Source organism: Oryx dammah, unplaced genomic scaffold (assembly GCF_014754425.2).
Source record: "Oryx dammah isolate SB20612 unplaced genomic scaffold, SCBI_Odam_1.1 HiC_scaffold_4, whole genome shotgun sequence".
NCBI classification, from domain to species: Eukaryota; Metazoa; Chordata; class Mammalia; order Artiodactyla; family Bovidae; genus Oryx; species Oryx dammah.
The window spans coordinates 28503877-28521423 of record NW_024070188.1 but is presented as its reverse complement, the minus strand read 5'-3'; the positions used below and the strand labels follow the sequence as shown (position 1 = coordinate 28521423).

The following is a 17547-nucleotide window of genomic DNA, read 5'->3' as shown; positions in this document are numbered from 1 at the left end:
CCCTTCTCTCCACACCCTCTCCAGCATTTATTGCTTGCAGATTTTTGGATCGCAGACATTCTGACTGGTGTGAAGTGGTACCTCATTGTGGTTTTGATTTGCATTTCTCTAATAATGAGTGATGTTGAGCATCTTTTCATGTGTTTGTTAGCCATCTGTATGTCTTCTTTGGAGAAATGTCTATTTAGTTCTTTGGCCCATTTTTTGATTGGGTCATTTATTTTTCTGGAATTGAGCTGCAGGAGTTGCTTGTATATTTTTGAGATTAGTTGTTTGTCAGTTGCTTCATTTGCTATTATTTTCTCCCATTCAGAAGGCTGTCTTTTCACTTTGCTTATAGTTTCCTTTGTTGTGTAGAAGCTTTTAATTTTAATTAGGTTCCATTTGTTTATTTTTGCTTTTATTTCCAGAATTCTGGGAGGTGGATCATAGAGGATCCTGCTGTGATTTATGTTGGAGAGTGTTTTGCCTATGTTCTCCTCTAGGAGTTTTATAGTTTCTGGTCTTACATTTAGATCTTTAATCCATTTTGAGTTTATCTTTGTGTGCGGTGTTAGAAAGTGATCTAGTTTCATTCTTTTACAAGTGGTTGACCAGTTTTCCCAGCACCACTTGTTAAAGAGATTGTCTTTACTCCATTGTATATTCTTGCCTCCTTTGTCACAGATAAGGTGTCCATATGTGTGTGGATTTATCTCTGGGCTTTCTATTTTGTTCCATTGATCTATATTTCTGTCTTTGTGCCAATACCATACTCTCTTGATGACTGTGGCTTTGTAGTAGAGCCTGAAGTCAGGCAGGTTGATTCCTCCAGTTCCATTCTTCTTTCTCAAGATTGCTTTGGCTAGTCGAGGTTTTTTGTATTTCCATACAAATCTTGAAATTATTTGTTCTACTTCTGTGAAAAATATCGCTGGTAGCTTGATAGGGATTGCATTGAATTTGTAAATTGCTTTGGGTAGTATACTCATTTTCACTATATTGATTCTTCTGATCCATGAACATGGTATATTTCTCCATCTATTAGTGTCCTCTTTGATTTTTTTCATCAGTGTTTTATAGTTTTCTATATATATGTCTTTAGTTTCTTTAGGTAGATGAATTGTTTTGTATATAAACAATTTTCTGCTTCAGTGTGGTTATTAATTAACATTGACTATAATCTATTAAGTATAATATATTTCTAAAATATTTAAACTACAGAAAGAAAAAGAAAATGACTTAGGAAACTTTTAAAAATTACCTGCTAAGATACTTAAAATGGCTCTCCAACAAACATACAAAAAAACCCTCAAAATGGCAAGATAAAGCTCTTTTAGATTTTTAGATTTGGAATCCTAAACTAGCTGCTTAGAATGCTAGTGCATTAAATAGGGTTGTAGAATTCAAGGCTTAGATTCAGAAATTGATATATCCAAAATTACCCTTAAAAATACCTTAGGAAGTCATATTGGAGTCTAGAGAATCATATTATATGAGTGGCTTCTGTTTCAAAGCTATGTTGTCTTTTAGAATATGTACTTTATGTTTGAATGCTAGAGTCAAACTTTGTAGAGGAGTGCTCAGATGATGATCTTACAATCAAGTGAGAAACCAGGAAATTCACACCACTCACGTAATGCTCACTTCAGAGCATATACTCTGAGAATCAGGCAGAATTGTCTATACTGTTTATAGAGTAAACTGTCATTTTTTTTCTTTTACTAGTGAACTTATTATGGTTGAACTTGTGATAATAAACTTTATAAAGACACAATTCCACAGTATGTGACTATATATTTATGTTAAAAGTTCCAGCTGAATTTTTTCTGATATCTTTGTTATTCACATAGGAAAAAAATGATGCTATACTATATCTTTCCTTTATTCTCTACAGATAATGGATTCTGAATTAATGCATAGTATAGTCGGAAGCTATCTTAAACCTCCAGAAAGAGTGTGTGTTCCATCAGTCACTCAGAGTGATGAATCATCTCAGACTCACTACTCTGTGAACTTAGAAGTTACATCTTCTAAAATGCTTCGTAGTCCAAATAGCCAAGGTAATGCTAATAAAAATCATATTTTAAATTAGGGAAATTAGGAAGCAGGTTATATAAAACTTTTCATTTTTATGTAGAATATAAGATGATTGTGTATTTAACTAATCTTAGTAAAATGCTAATTTTTACTCTGTTGCTTAAAGTTTCTGTAAATTTAAGTTACTTAACATTTTTTATTTTGGCTTCTTTGCTATAAGATGAAGACTAATATAACCAGCTAGGCACATATTGCAGATTTATCTTTAAAATGTCATTAAAAATAGGAAAATGTTCTGAAGAATAAAAGATCAGATTTGGAGAATCCTTCTAATGAATAAGATGGTTAGAATATTAAAGTTATTAAATTAAGTTGATTCTAATCTTATTCAAGGATTAAATTCAGAAATTGCATAGATCCAAAATTACCCTTGAAAATTCTTCATGAATCCAGTTCACTGGAGTAAATACAAGATACAAGTATTATAACTTTTAAAATACAAGTTTAGGAGAATCTTAAAATTGAATTAGAAAAACATTTATGATTCCAGGCATACCTGTATCATACACATTACTTTCTAAGATGCTGATAGTCATGTTTTTTAATCTTTAATAATAATGGTTGCCATTATAGATAGACTATAGCTTTGTGGACAAAGCAACTATAAGAAATATTAATCCAAATCAAACAATAATCTCTAACAGACATCTTTCTAATTGGATATGAACTATATGAAAGTTAATCTTGAATATTTATTTATATTCCATTCATCTATAGTTTTATAATTTAAGGTTGTAACTGAGAAGAACATATAATATTTGAAAATTTTATAACTCGAGCTTACCTGAATTATGAAGATATTAATGTATCTGAATAATAATCATAGTAGTACACGTGTATCACAATCTTTCAAGCCTGACATCAGTTAAACCACTAGATTGTAATTTTTTCTTGATGGAAGAAGCAATGTTCTACCTCATATGTCCTAATAATTAACATTATATCTTGGACAAAGAAACAATAAATGTTTGTGATTTGACTGAAACTGAATACATCAAGAACTGAGAACAATTTTTAACTTTAAACCTAAATTTCCTTGTTAATTAGTGAACAGCATATTTTAATTTTCCTTATCCATGCTCAGACTTGTATGCCTCAAACTTCCTCTCCTTTCTCCCATGCTCCCTCTCTTCCTGCCTTCTTCACCCACTTCTTCCCTTCCTCCCACACTCCTGTCTCTCTTACTCTTTCCCTCTCTCTATACACACACACACACACATATACATGTATATTTTTTACATGTTTTGAACATATTTGCTTTGTTAAATTGAAATGTGATTATTAGCTTTCTCACATCTCAAACTTAGAAAACTACTAAATATAATCATAAATACATTATTTTTATAAGACATGTTAGAATTTGTTCCTCTTTAGAATTTTAGTCATTTTTCTTTTTTATGAGGAATATAAATTACTTTTTTTTAACTTAAGTAACAAAAGTATACTGCTTACTTTTATATGCTGCTATGATTATAAGTACTCAAAAATTCTCACTTAAAATATCAAGATAATTTTTTCAACAGCTCTTATTTTAGCATTAAAAACTCTTCAGGAAAAGATTCATCGTTTAGAGTTAGAGCGAACACAAGCTGAAGATAACCTGAACATTCTTTCCAGAGAAGCCGCACAATATAAAAAGGCCTTGGAGAATGAAACAAGTGAGAGAAATCTGGCACACGAGGAACTGATAAAGCAGAAAAAAGGTAAGAAAATTCAATAATTCTCAGAAGGAAGAGATTACCAAAGTTTACAACTTGAATATAAAAAGCCCAGTCTAAGAAGGTTTACTCAATATCTTGTTCTTATATGCGTTCACACCTTGTGGGCTTGTTCTCAGATATTTTGATATTTGCACTAAATGGATATAATTTTAAACTTGCCTGTATATTATCCGTTATCCCAGTTCATAAATTATTGAGATTAAAAGAAAAATTAAGTTTTAGGCAAATTGTATTTAGGAATTATAATATTTTTAGAGTACCAACAAAATTCATGTATTATTCAGTTCAGGTCAGTTGCTCGGTCGTTCCCAATTCTTTGCGACCCCATGAACTGCAGCATGCCAGGCTTCCTTGTCCATTACCAACTCCTGGAGTCCACCCAAACCCATGCCCATTGAGTCGGTGATGCCATTCAACCATCTCATCCTCTGTCGTCCCCTTCTCCTCCTGCCCTCAATCTTTCCCAGCATCAGAGTCTTCTCTAATCAGTTAGCTTTTCGCATCATGTGTCCAAAGTATTGGAGTTTCAACTTCAACATCAGTCTTTCCAGTGAACACCCAGGACTGATCTCCTTTAGGATGGACTGATTGGATCTCCTTGCAGTCCAAGGGACTCTCGAGAGTCTTCTCCAACACCACAGTTCAAAAGCATCAGTTCTTCTGTGCTCAGCTTTCTTTATAGTCCAACTCTCACATCCATACATGACCACTGGAAAAACCATATCCTGACTAGACGGACCTTTGTTGGCAAAGTAATGTCTCTGCTTTTTAATATGCTGTCTAGGTTGGTCACAACTTTCCATCCAAGGAGTAAGCGTCTTTTAATTTCATGGCTGCAATCACCATTTGCAGTGATTTTGGAGCCCAGAAAAATAAAATCAGCCACTGTTCCACTGTTTCCCCATCTATTTCCCATGAAGTGATGGGACCGGATGCCATGATCTTAGTTTTCTGAATGTTGAGCTTTAAGCTAACTTTTTCACTCTCCTCTTTCACTTTCATCAAGAGGCTCTTTAGTTCTTCTTCACTTTCTGCCATAAGGGTGGTGTCATTTGCATATCTGAAGTTATTGATATTTTTCCTGGCAGTCTTGCTTCCAGCTTGTGCTTCATCCAGTCCAACATTTTTCATGATGTACTCTGCATATAAGTTAAATAAACAGCGTGACAATATACAGCCTTGATGTACTCCTTTTCCTATTTGTAACCAGTCTGTTGTTCCATGTCCAGTTCTAACTGTTGCTTCCTGACCTGCATACAGATTTCTGAAGAGGCAGGTCAGGTAGTCTGGTAGTCTTATCTCTTTAAGAATTTTCCACAGTTTATTGTGATCCACACAGTCAAAGGCTTTGGCATAGTCAATAAAGCAGAAATAGATGTTTTTCTGGAACTCTCTTGCTTTTTTGATGATCCAACAGATGTTGGCAATTTGATTTCTGGTTCCTCTGCCTTTTCTAAAACCAGCTTGAACATCTGGAAGTTCACAGTTCACATATTGTTGAAGCCTGGCTTAGAAAATTTTGAGCATTACTTTTCTAGAGTGTGAGATGAGTGCAATTGTGCGGTAGTTTGAGCATTCTTTGACATTGCCCTTTTTTGGGGATTGGAATGAAAACTGACCTTTTCCAGTGGCCCCTGCTGTTTTCCAAACTTGCTGTCATATTGAGTGCAGCACTTTCACAGCATCATCTTTTAGGATTTGAAATAGCTCAACTGGAATTCCATCACCTCCACTAGCTTTGTTCGTAGTGATGCTTCTTAAGGCCCACTTGACCTCGCATTCCAGGATGTCTGGATCTAGGTGAGTGATCACACTATCATGGTTATCTGGGTCATGAAGATCTTTTTTGTATAGTTCTTCTGTGTATTCTTGCCACCTCTTCTTAATATCTTCTGCTTCTGTTAGGTCCTTACCATTCTGTCCTTTATTGTGCCCATCTTTGTATGAAATGTTCTCTTAGGTCCTCTATTTTCCAGATGGTGTTATTTCCCAGGAATAGCCAGGTTTTTGTGATCCCACAAGTCACTGACATCCTTCCCTTTCAGAAGTATACTCTCTGGGTCTTTATGAGTCAGTGTTAAATTAGTTATATATAATTAATGAGATATTCACAAATTTTATGTTAATAATTTTGGGAGAGTCATTTTCATAAGTAAGGAAGTTTTGAACTTCTGACTTTTAATTAAATTCATATAATACATTTCTTGTGATAACTCTCTGATATGATTCATTATTACTTTTTCTTTTTCATAGATATAAGTATGCAGTTAAGCTCAGCCCAGTCTCGCTGCATCCTCCTAGAGAAGCAACTAGAATATACAAAGAGAATGGTTCTCAATGTAGAACGAGAGAAGAATATGATCCTAGAACAACAGGTGACTATATTTTCTATAGCAATATAATATGTTTTTGAAGAATATTTAATGTCATGGGAAAATTGTCATATTGTAATTTAAATAGGATATAAAGCTGTATGTAGGAAATTTCCAGTTACAGTGATGCACACTAAGTCATTTGAACCAACTTTTCTATAGAGGAAACACAAACACTGGACAGAATATTAAAAAAGAAAAGAGGGAAGGGAGGGAGGGAGAAAGGAAGAAAAGAAAATACACAGAATTGATGGAGAGTTAACCAGGTGATGAAAGGTCACCAATTCAGAAGTATGTGTGCATACTTAAATTCAAAGAAGTTGACCTCCAGAGTGGTTGGTTTTGGGTCCCTTCCATTTTAGGACTTTTTTGATTCCAGAAGAGTCAGTTGAAAGGCTAAATAGTGCTTTTGAAAACCATCATTATGGGGCTAAAGAAGTTAGAGTTCAAGATCTTCCAAGGGTAGGAACCCTGGTAAATATTCTGTGCTCTGAATGCTTTGTAATGATGAACAAGAAGGAAAATAAGACAGATTACAGCTCAGCTCTAGATTAGCAGAGTAATCTAGAAAATCTTAGTCCCTGAAATTGGATTAAAGTGATCCTTGATGGCTAGTGTTCCCAGGGTCCTCATATTATTTCTATAAACTTTTCTTCTACACAGTGAGAAACTTTGCAATGAAAGATAACCAGGCAGAAGGAGATAAAACACTATCAAAAGAAATAGCATACATAACAGACTATATATAAACACTCTCACAAGTTTGCTCCAGCTAGATCCTAGCTCTAGAAGATACAAACTTTAAAATAATTACACTTGCTATAATCAAGGAGATAGAAAATAGGATCAAAATTTTCAGCAGAACATTAGAAACCATAAAATGGCAGAGTAGATTTGAGAAGGAACCAAATAAAAATTACAATATTGTAAAATATACAATAAATGGAATTGAGAACTTAATGGTGCATCTAACAGTAGATCAGAAGAGATAATTAGTGAATTAGAAGATGAAACCATCCAGATCAATGAAGAGACAAAACAATGGTAAGTTTAGAAAAGAGAGCAAGAGACATAAGTTAGAGTGAGGTCAAATTTATGTGTGATTGGAGTTCCAAAAGGAAAAGAGAAAGAATTGGACAGAAACAATATTTGAAGATATAATGGCTGGGAAGTTTAAAAAATTGACTAAAAAAATAATCACACCATAGATTTAAGAAACCCTATAAAACCAAAGCAGGAAAAACAAATAGAAATAAAAAATAATAAGACAAGAATAAAATCCTAAAAGCTTCTGGGGAAAATAAAAGGGTTTTGTTGAAAAGGACAAAATTAAATTGACAGCTGACTTCTCAATAGAAAATACTGAATCTGGAAGAAAACAAACTGATTATAATTAAGATATTAAAAGAAAATAACTGTCAATGTAGAGTCCAATGCCTGGTGAAAATATCCACCAGAAATAAAGGTGAAGTGAATACATTTTAAGACTGACCAAATCTGAGGTAGTTTGTTACTAGGAGATACATTTTAAGGAAACACTGAAGGTATCATTCAGACAGAAGGAAGAGTATCTTAGATGGAAGATCAGAGATGCAGGAAGGAATGAAGAACAATGAAGATGGTAAATATATAGGTAAATAAATATATAACAGCAATAATTATGTTTTATTTTATATATTTAAATATATATATAAAGGACTGAAATTAATGAGAATAGTAACTTATAAATTAGAACTGATAAATACAGTTTAAGTGTTCTAAGATCTTTGCTTTATGTTGAAAATGGATAAAAGTACCAGTCAATACTGGATTTTAATGGGCCAAGTATTTAATAGGTTTCTCAAGGAACTAGAAAACTTGATTCTAAAATTCATATGAAAAGGAAAGGTCCAAAAGTAGCCAACCTATTCTGAGGAAGAATAAGATGAGGTCTTGCCCTATGACATATTGATACTATCAAAATTAGATTGATATTTTTATGGACTGACAGTAAGAATAAAGGATTAGGGTATAGTCAGACCCACTTATATGGAAAGTCAATATAAAACAAGGATGCCATTGCATAACATTGTTGAAATGCTAGACTTCAGTAAATGTTTGGGGGAAATTGATTATCTATGTGAGAGAAAAAGAAAGAAATTGGATCTGTACCTCACATCATACACAAAAATAAATTCCAGATGGATTAAAGACATATGTTAACTTTGGAATTTTTAGAAGAAAATACAGAATAGTGCCTTTATGACCTCAGAGTTAAGAGAGATTTCTTAAGCAAGATACAAAAAATACAAAGCAGTGGTAGAAAAATGGGCAAAGTTATGAAGAGGCATTTTGCAGGATAAAAGAAATCACAGTTCAGTTCAGTTCAGTCTCTCAGTCGTGTCCAACTCTTTGCGACCCCATGAATTGCAGCACACCAGGCTTCCATGTCCATCACAAACTCCCCAAAGCTTGCTCAAACTCATGTCCATCGAGTCAGTGATGCCATCCAGCCATCTCATCCTCTGTCATCCCCTTCTCCTGCCCCCAATCCCTCCCAGCATCAAGGTCTTTTCCAATTAGTCAACTCTTCACATAAGGTGGCCAAAGTATTGGAGTTTCAGCCTCAGCTTCAGTCCTTCCAATGAACACCCAGGACTGATTTTCCTTAGGAGGGACTGGTTGGATCTCCTTGCCATCCAAGGGACTCTCAAGAGTCTTCTCCAACACCACAGTTCAAAAGCACCAATTCTTTGGTGCTCAACTCTTTATAGTCCAACTCTCACATACATACATGACTATTGGAAAAACCATAGCTTTGACTAGACAGACCTTTATCGGCAAAATAAAGTCTTTGCTTTTTAATATGCTCTCTATAGGTTGGTCATAACTTTTCTTCCAAGGAGCAAGTGTCTTTTAATTTCATGGCTGTAGTCACCATTGCAGTGATTTTGGAGCCCAGGAAAATAAAACCTGTCAACTGTTTCCACTTTTTCCCCATCTATTTGCTGTGAAGTGATGGGACCAGATGCCATGATCTTAGTGTTTTGAATGTTGCATTTTAAGCCAACTTTTTCACTCTCCTCTTTCACCTTCAAGAGGCTCTTTAGTTCTTCTTCTCTTTCTGCCATAAGGGTGGTATCATTTGCATATCTAAGGTTATTGGTATTTTTCCTGGCAGCGTTGAGTCCAACTGGTGCTTCATCCAGCCTGGCATTTCACATGATGTACTCTGCATATAAGTTAAATAAGCAAGGTGACAATATACAGTAGTTCAGTGATTATTGATAAATGAATATGCTTGTGTAATCTATAGTCCTACCAAATAAAGGAACATTTTTATCACCCCAGAAATTTTCTTATATCTCTGCCAAGTTATTCCCTGCTCTCTCCCCACCTCCCAACAGTGCAACTACTATTCTGATTTATTTTACTTCAGATTAATTTTACCTGTCCTATAACTTCATATAAATTGGATGATAGAAAATGCTCTTTTTGTGTCTGGTTCTTTGGTTTAACATAAAGTTTTTTAGATTAATCCATGTTGTTACATGTATCAGTAGTTCATTCCTTTTATTGCTGTGTTGAATTTCATTATATAGATATGCCACAATTTGGTTATCCATTTTTCATTTGATGGATATTTGACCTTTTTCCAGTTTGGAGGTGTTGTAAGTAAAGATACTTCAAACATTCTTGTACAGACTTTTTTGTGACCATATGTTTTAATTTCTCTTGGATAAATATCTAATAGTAGAATTACTGAACCACAGGGTAGGTGTATTTTTATAAGAAACTATCACAGTATTTTCCAAAATATTTTCTTCTAAAAGCTCTTAATTTTCATTTTGTTCTATGATCCATCTGCGATTAACTTTTGTATAGTGAGAGAAAATTATTCAAGGTTAATTTTTTTCCATGTGGATGCCCAGGTGTCCCAGCACCATTTGTTAAAAGATTTCTTTTCTCCCATTGAATTGATTGGGCACCTTGATCAACAAACAATTGACAAAGATAGATCAAGTCTATTTCTAGAACTCAGTATTTTCTACGGATTTTCTATATACATAATCATGTCATCTATGAATAAATAAAGTTTTATTTTTCCCTTTCCAATTTTTATGGCTTTTATTTTTTGCACTTTCTTGCACTGGTTATTGCAGCTAGTACAGTGTTAATTAGAAGTAGTAAAGACTGACATCCTTGTTTTGTTTCTGATCATTGGGAGAAATGTGCTACTCTTTCACTAGACTATTATCTCTAGGTTTTTCATAATTATCCCTTATCAAATGTGGAAATTACTTTCTGTTCTTAGTTTGCTGAAAACTTTTACTGTGAATGATTTTGCGATTTGCTTTTTATACATCTAGTGAAAGGGTCATATGATTTTTCTCATTTCTTCTCATTTCTCACATTGTTTGATTTTCAGATGTTAACCAACATTGCATTCCTGATATAGGCCCCAATCAATCTTGATGTAGTATCTTTTTTCTATATTGCTTGATTCAGCTTGCAAAGATTTCACTTAACAATTTTTGTGACTTCATCCTTAAGCAATCTTGGTTTGTAATTTTCTCACAATGTCTCATTTTGGTATTATGGTTTTGTTTGACCTCATAAAATTAGTTGGGAGGATTCCTTCTGTTTTCTGAAAGACCTTGTATAAGAATAGTTTTATTTTCTCCTTAAATGTTTGACAGAGTTCAAATTTGATAGATGCTATCTGGGACTGAAGTTTTCTTTAAATATATAGTGTTTAATTATAAGTTCAGTTTATTTATAACAGAAATTCAGCTACTCAGATTATCTATTTTTCTTGTGTCTTTAGAGATGTCCCCTCTTGCATTCCTGATACTAGTAAATTGTATTTGTGCTCTTTTTAAAACTATCAACCTATATATCACTTTATAAATTTTATAGATTAAAAAATATTTGGAAATTAAAGCTGCTGACCCCCCCCCAAATAAATAAATAAATAAATAAAAATTAAAAAAATAAATCTTTATAAAAACTTTTATTTTCTATTTCATTGACTTTCCACTTCATCTTTATTATTTCCTTCCTTCTACTAATGTAGGATTTAATTTGCTATTTTTTCCCTATCTTTGGATGTTGGAAACTTAGATTATTGATTTTAGAACTTTATTATTTCTTTTTAAATGTGATATATTGTGATTAAAAACTATCAATTTCCCTCTAAACTGTGCTTTACCTGCATCCCACAGGTTTTGCCACTTTATATTTTCATTCTTTCAACTAAAAATATTTTTTAAGTTCCCTATTTCCTAATTTTCTCCAAGTTCTCTGTATGCTTTAGTCCTTTGATAGCTGCTTTTCTATGTTATAGTTAGAGGGTAAGTCAATAAGTAGGTTTGATCACCTTGTAATAACACCTTGTTTATTTAATATGTTTCACTGATGATTTTTTCCATAGTAGAAATGTTATATAAAGATACATAGAAGATTTTGTTCCATTGATCTAATATCTTTTTTTGCACAGTTTCTTTGTTTTTGAAAAGTATTTTCTCTTGTTTTTTTGCTTTTAAAGCACCTAAAGTATGTGCATGTTTGTTATGTGTTTCTTATGACAATTTATGTTGTGCTTTGAATTCTCAGAAATTGTATTATTCTTGAGCAATCGGCTTCACTTGCCAAATTTAGGTTTTGTTGTTTTCCTTTCCAGGCCCAGCTTCAAAGGGAAAAAGAACAGGATCATATGAAGCTTCATGCAAAACTTGAAAAGCTTGATGTCTTAGAAAAAGAATGTTTTAAACTTACAACAACTCAGAAAACTGCTGAGGTAAGCTTCAACTTATTTCTTTGAAGTGGTGATACCAGAAATAAATCTTTAGTGTTATGTGTAATTACCCTGTATATGAATATACAATAAAATTAGATTTGTAAAACTTCATTAATAGCTTTTAGTAAGCCAGATATGAGTTATTACCTATAGATCACAGCATAAATGAGTGTGCTTTTTGATGCAAAATTGTAGTTTTACCTTCTTCTGCAGTGGTAGGATATTTTCATTTCTTAGGTGATTTACCTAAAGGATATTGAAAAGGTAGCCTTTCACCACTTGCAAGTAAGTTATGCCTATTCTAGATCCTATCCTGAAATGCCCTCTCCTTTTCCAAGTGAATCCCATCCATTTTGTAGCATTCTCCCATTCCTGCTTCCTCTATGAAGCCTTCCTTGAGATTTTGAACACTCAGGAAGTTCTCCCTTTGAGATAATACTGTCTTCCTATTCCAAACTATACCATGGATATAAGATGAAATACATTTGTGTATAACGTTATACATATATATTCATGACCTGGGTCAAATCGTATTGTTTCATGTATATTAGTCTTGTTTCCCCTGTGGCTTAGATGGTAAAGAGTCTGCCTGCAGTGCAATCCCTGAGTCAGGAAGATCCCCTGGAGAAGGAAATGACAAACCACTCTGGTATTCTTACCTGGAAAATCCCATGGACAGGGGAGCGTGGCAGGCTACAGTCCATGAGGTTGCAGTCAGACATGACTGAGCAATTTCACTTTCACTTTTCCCTAAGTACAGCATAGTCTTTTATTGTAAGTTCTCTATATTTTAAATGAAACATTGAGACCCAAGACTATATTGTTTGACCTTCTAGACCTTTAAAACCTCCCAAATTTTCAGTATTATGATTTTGTTAATTAAAATTAATAGAGCCTATGCATATAAATTCTTTGCTTCTCCTTTGTCCTTCTTACATAAAGTAGGTAAAGAATCATACAAAGAAAGCTAAGGAAAACTTAGCATCTTTTGCCATTTCTTTTTCTTACTTTCTGCTTTAATTTACCAAACTATTAAGAATCAAGATGCTGAGGGCTCTATTTGGAAAAGGAATAAAAGATATTTAGCTCTAGTTTTTGTATAATAATCCCAGTTTTTCAATTCTTTTGTAGGACAAGATTAAACATTTAGAGGAAAAACTAAAGGAAGAAGAACATCAGCGTAAACTCTTTCAAGATAAAGCTTCTCAGGTAAACAGAAAACTGTATTATCTGGCACTTTAAAATCACATGTTTTATTATACTTTATTAACTGAAGCCTTACCCTGGACTCTAATTTCTGCTTCCTAACTTATGAGTTTTGTCTTTTTTTGCTATAATAATGAAATTTCAGTAAGTCAGCAAGTATACTCATAGACTTGGATGTATTGCCAAAGATCTTTTGGTCTTTTGAAATTCTGAGAAACATACATATATTCTCAGTTGAAAGAACTCATCCTATCAATTGTTTTCAGTTTGAGATATATAAAATAACTCATTCTGTTATAAACAGAAAATGATTGTAATTACTGGTAGACTTGGTGACTTTAACACAAAAAAAGTAATATTTGGGATTTTCTTCTTCAAAAAAACGTTTTTATATCAATCATATATCAACTGATATATGATCCCTCATTATAATGTTTTTGAAGAAAAATTTGTTAAAAGTCAAGTAATAGTAAAGGTTTTTTTTCACTATCATAGCTTCAAACTGGACTTGAAATCAGTAGAATTTTAATGTCTTCAGTAACAAATCCAAGGCACTTCAAGGAAAAGAAGAAATCTTCAAAGGTATGCAAATACTTTATTCTTATCTGCTAGTGCTTATTTCTTCATCCTTTTAGTAATTATACCTGTGCATTTTTTAAAGAGAATTTGAAGATATTAAGACATGAAATAATTCTATGAAATGGACCTAAAAACATAAGTCAAGTAATGATGGTTTGGGGTGTGAGGACAGCAAATTCCATAAAACCTAGGTTGAAGAAAGTAGCAGCATTTGAGCACAAAACCTAGCTCTGAGTTTGCTTGACACCCAAAGCAAAAAGGGACATATAATGGGCAATACGTCTAAATTTGTAAAATAACAATAAGCATTCTAATTTTTCTAGAAAGGTAAACATATTGCTAGTACTAAACTGTTAAAGAAATGTACTTTGGATACTTTTTAAAAGAAGCACTAAACAATACAATAGATACAACACAATAGATTCTGGAAGCAGTTTTATATAATACACCCACAATAAAAAGACAAGATATACTATTAAATTATATTGTATTAGAAATTATAATATTAGATTATAATTATAGTCATTTCTCTAAAGAAATTATGTATTTTTTTATGCTAATATCCTTAGGACTTGCCTAAAGATTGGGGAATGAGTGCTTTATAGCTTTACCAATAATAATTTTCTTGATAAATTGATGTTTTGAATTTATTATATTAAACTTTTTTATTTATAATGGTAAAGAAAATGTTAGTCCCTTTTATGATTCTGAAATTTTAGTTTTGATGACCATTATTACTGTTTATTCAGTATGCATGTAGTGTTTCTGTGTGCTATTTGCTGTACAAACCAAGTATGCTATTTGTGAGTTCTGGCCACTGCCATAGGTTCACCCCGTGGATACAATAATGGAGGAAACATTATACTTAACTTTAGCTAGTTGTTTATTCCGTAAATAAGAATTCAGAAAAAAAAATTCAGTAGTTTGGCTGCATTTTTCACAGATTAGTTTCTTTCAAAGAATTTACAAACTACAGTAATGAAGACTATTTTCCCAGTGCCGTTTATATTGATTTTTTTAGTTTATTTCCTTCCTTAAGTATGTTTTGTGTCTTATCTCCACAGTAAGATTAGAAGCTGCAAAGCCAAATAGAGAATCACTATAAGTAGTTTATACAAGTGGAAAAATACTGACTTATTTTTGTAGTTATGTTTTATGACATCCTTTGAAGATCTGGTGGAAAATATTTTTTAATAAGGTACAGGGAAAAACAAGGTAAAAGAAATGAAGGAAAGAAAAGGTAGCTCCTGGAAGAAAAGAAAAAATAATTGACAGCAAAACCACTTTATAAAAGCAGTTAGCTTAAGTTCCAAGTTCATAGATCTGTAAGTGCCTCCTTTTAAAGGTAACAGGAGCACTAATGTTGCTGAAGGTAGTATCTGAGTTTTTTTAAGAGACCTCTGTGAGATTCCTGCTTGTCTCACTGACACTTGCTTCATATCCTGGACATAGTTCATTCAACTCATATGTCTTGATTTACATAGATTAGTACCTTTAGGTATTAAAAAGATAACACAGGAATTTACAGAGAAGCAGACAAAAATAAAAATATAAGACAGAGTGTACTAAAAACTTAATAAAGGTATAAACAAAGTATTCTGGTGCTGTACACATAAAAAATATGTGAAAAGATCACACAAGAAGTAGTAAAGGCAGACTTGGAAAATGAGTAAGTATTGATAGAGATGAGGCGAGGTGTGTTATAGTCTGAGAGTATAGCTGATTTTTACATGAAACTGTAAATAATTGTCCAATACTAGTACCATATGAGACCTGAAAATATAGCTTGAAGTGAGATTATGACTGATCTTCAATGCCGTGTTAAGAATTTGAACTTTTGTTCTATAAATCATTGCAAACCATTGAACGCTTATAGAGACATGATTAGAGCTATACTTCTAGATAGTTACCAACAACAGCATAAGGTGAGCTTGAATATTGTAAGCAAGATAATGGAAGCCTGTCCTGTGAGGTTTTCATTATTCTTTTGAAAGGATAGATTGTAATTATCAGTCAGAAATCTCATTCAGTATAACAACTAAAAAAAATTACATTTCTTTTGTTCTAATTTAACTGCTTAAAATAGACTTTGATCAGACCATCATTTTCTATTACTTGAAATTATCATTCCTAAGGTACAGAGCTTGAATGATTGTCCAGGATCACCAAGAAAATCTGAGTGAATAAGAACTGACTCACAAACGTGATATCTCTACCTCTAAGCCATTTAATTTTTTTAATTAAAAAAAAATCAATGTTTATGATAGTTAAGATACCTAAATTTTCCTTTAGAATTGGGAATATTTTGTTTTCTTTTTATTATGGAATATGCTCAGCTTATTGATTATTCTCTTGCTAAAGTGTTAAATAGAGTGACCAAGTCACTCCAGTTTGCCTATGACTGTACTGGTTTTAGTACTGAAGATCCTGTATCATGGGCAGATTGAGACAATTGGTCACCCTAGTTCAATCCATCCAACAAAAATAGTGAAATCATTTACTTTTAAGAATGTAGCTTCAGTTCAGTTCAGTTCAGTTCAGTCGCTCAGTCGTGTCCGACTCTTTGCGACCTTAGCAGTGTCTTTTTAAAAATGATTCACGAAGGAGTACATATTGATTTGGCCAAAGAGTTCGTTAGGGTTTTTCCATAAAATGTTACTGAAAAACCTGAAGAAACTTCTTGGCCAACCTAATATAACAAAAAATGTCTGCTCAAAGGATAATAACGACATTAACACTGGTACTCACCACACAGCTTAAGAAATAGAACATTACCAGCACTGTTAAGGCCCAGTGTGTATCTTTCTTAAATTGTATTCCCTCCATCCAAGGAGTAACCACAATTCTGATTTTGTTTTTATCATTCTCCTGGTTTAAAAAAAAATTACTTTGCCAAATAAGTATTTATAAGAAATATATTTGTTAGTTTACACTTGAACTTTATATAAATGAGCTTACTGTATTTGTGTTCTTCAGCAACTGTCTTTTTCCACTCAACATTAAGTTTATGATATTCTTCCAATTGATGCATATATGAATGGTTCACTGCTTTTTATTGCTAAAAATTTCTTTTTCCTTCTCCTTTCAGTGATCATTTGATTTGTTTCTCACTTTTTGTTATTATAAACAACACTGTTATGAGCATTCTTGTACATGCCTCATGCTGTAAGTGTTCAGGAGTTTCTCTGAGATACTGGGCCATAAGTGTCATGCACTTTAGCTTTATAAGATATTGTTCAAAGTGACTGGACCAGTTTATGTTCCAGTCAGCAGTTACCATTGTTCCATATCCTAACCATGTGTCTTTTTTTGTTTGTTTTTTACTTTTTATTTTGAAAAATTATAGAGTAGAGGTGATAAAAAAAAATATAAAGGGGGGTACAGTGTATCTTTCAGAGAAGGCAATGGCAACCCACTCCAGTACTCTTGCCTGGAAAATCCCATGGACGGAGGAGCCTGGTGGGCTGCAGTCCACGGGGTCACTACGAGTCGGACACAACTGAGTGACTTCACTTTCACTTTTATGCATCAGAGAAGGAAATGGCAACCCACTCTTGTGTTCTTGCCTGGAGAATCCCAGGGGCGGCAGAGCCTGGTGGGGTGCTATCCATGGGATCTCACAGAGTCGGACATGACTGAAGAGACTTAGCAGCAGCAGCAGCAGCAGCGTATATCTTTAACAAGCTTCCCCTAATGGTAACATCTTTCATAAATATAATAAAGTCCAGGAAATTGAAATTGGTATAATACACAGAGCTTATGGAGATTTCAACAGTTGTGTGATCATATACAGTTTTATCACATGTGTAGA

At 33.2% G+C, this 17547-nt stretch overlaps 1 protein-coding gene across 7 annotated transcripts in view; it reads left to right on the top strand.

Annotated features, from left to right (window-relative positions):
* CEP57L1 (centrosomal protein 57 like 1) overlaps positions 1–17547 on the top strand; it is an 83957-nt gene that overhangs the window by 60019 nt on the left and 6391 nt on the right. For 5 of the 7 annotated variants that reach the window (XM_040238540.1, XM_040238536.1, XM_040238539.1 and 2 more), the window contains exons 2-7: positions 1877–2042; positions 3603–3782; positions 6054–6175; positions 11835–11951; positions 13083–13160; positions 13653–13739. In XM_040238540.1, coding sequence (XP_040094474.1) covers positions 1880–2042; positions 3603–3782; positions 6054–6175; positions 11835–11951; positions 13083–13160; positions 13653–13739 — 747 coding nt within the window. In that variant the 5' untranslated portion in view covers positions 1877–1879. The remainder of the gene's footprint in view (positions 1–1876; positions 2043–3602; positions 3783–6053; positions 6176–11834; positions 11952–13082; positions 13161–13652; positions 13740–17547) is intronic. The other 2 variants (XM_040238541.1, XM_040238542.1) reach the window with 1 other exon arrangement.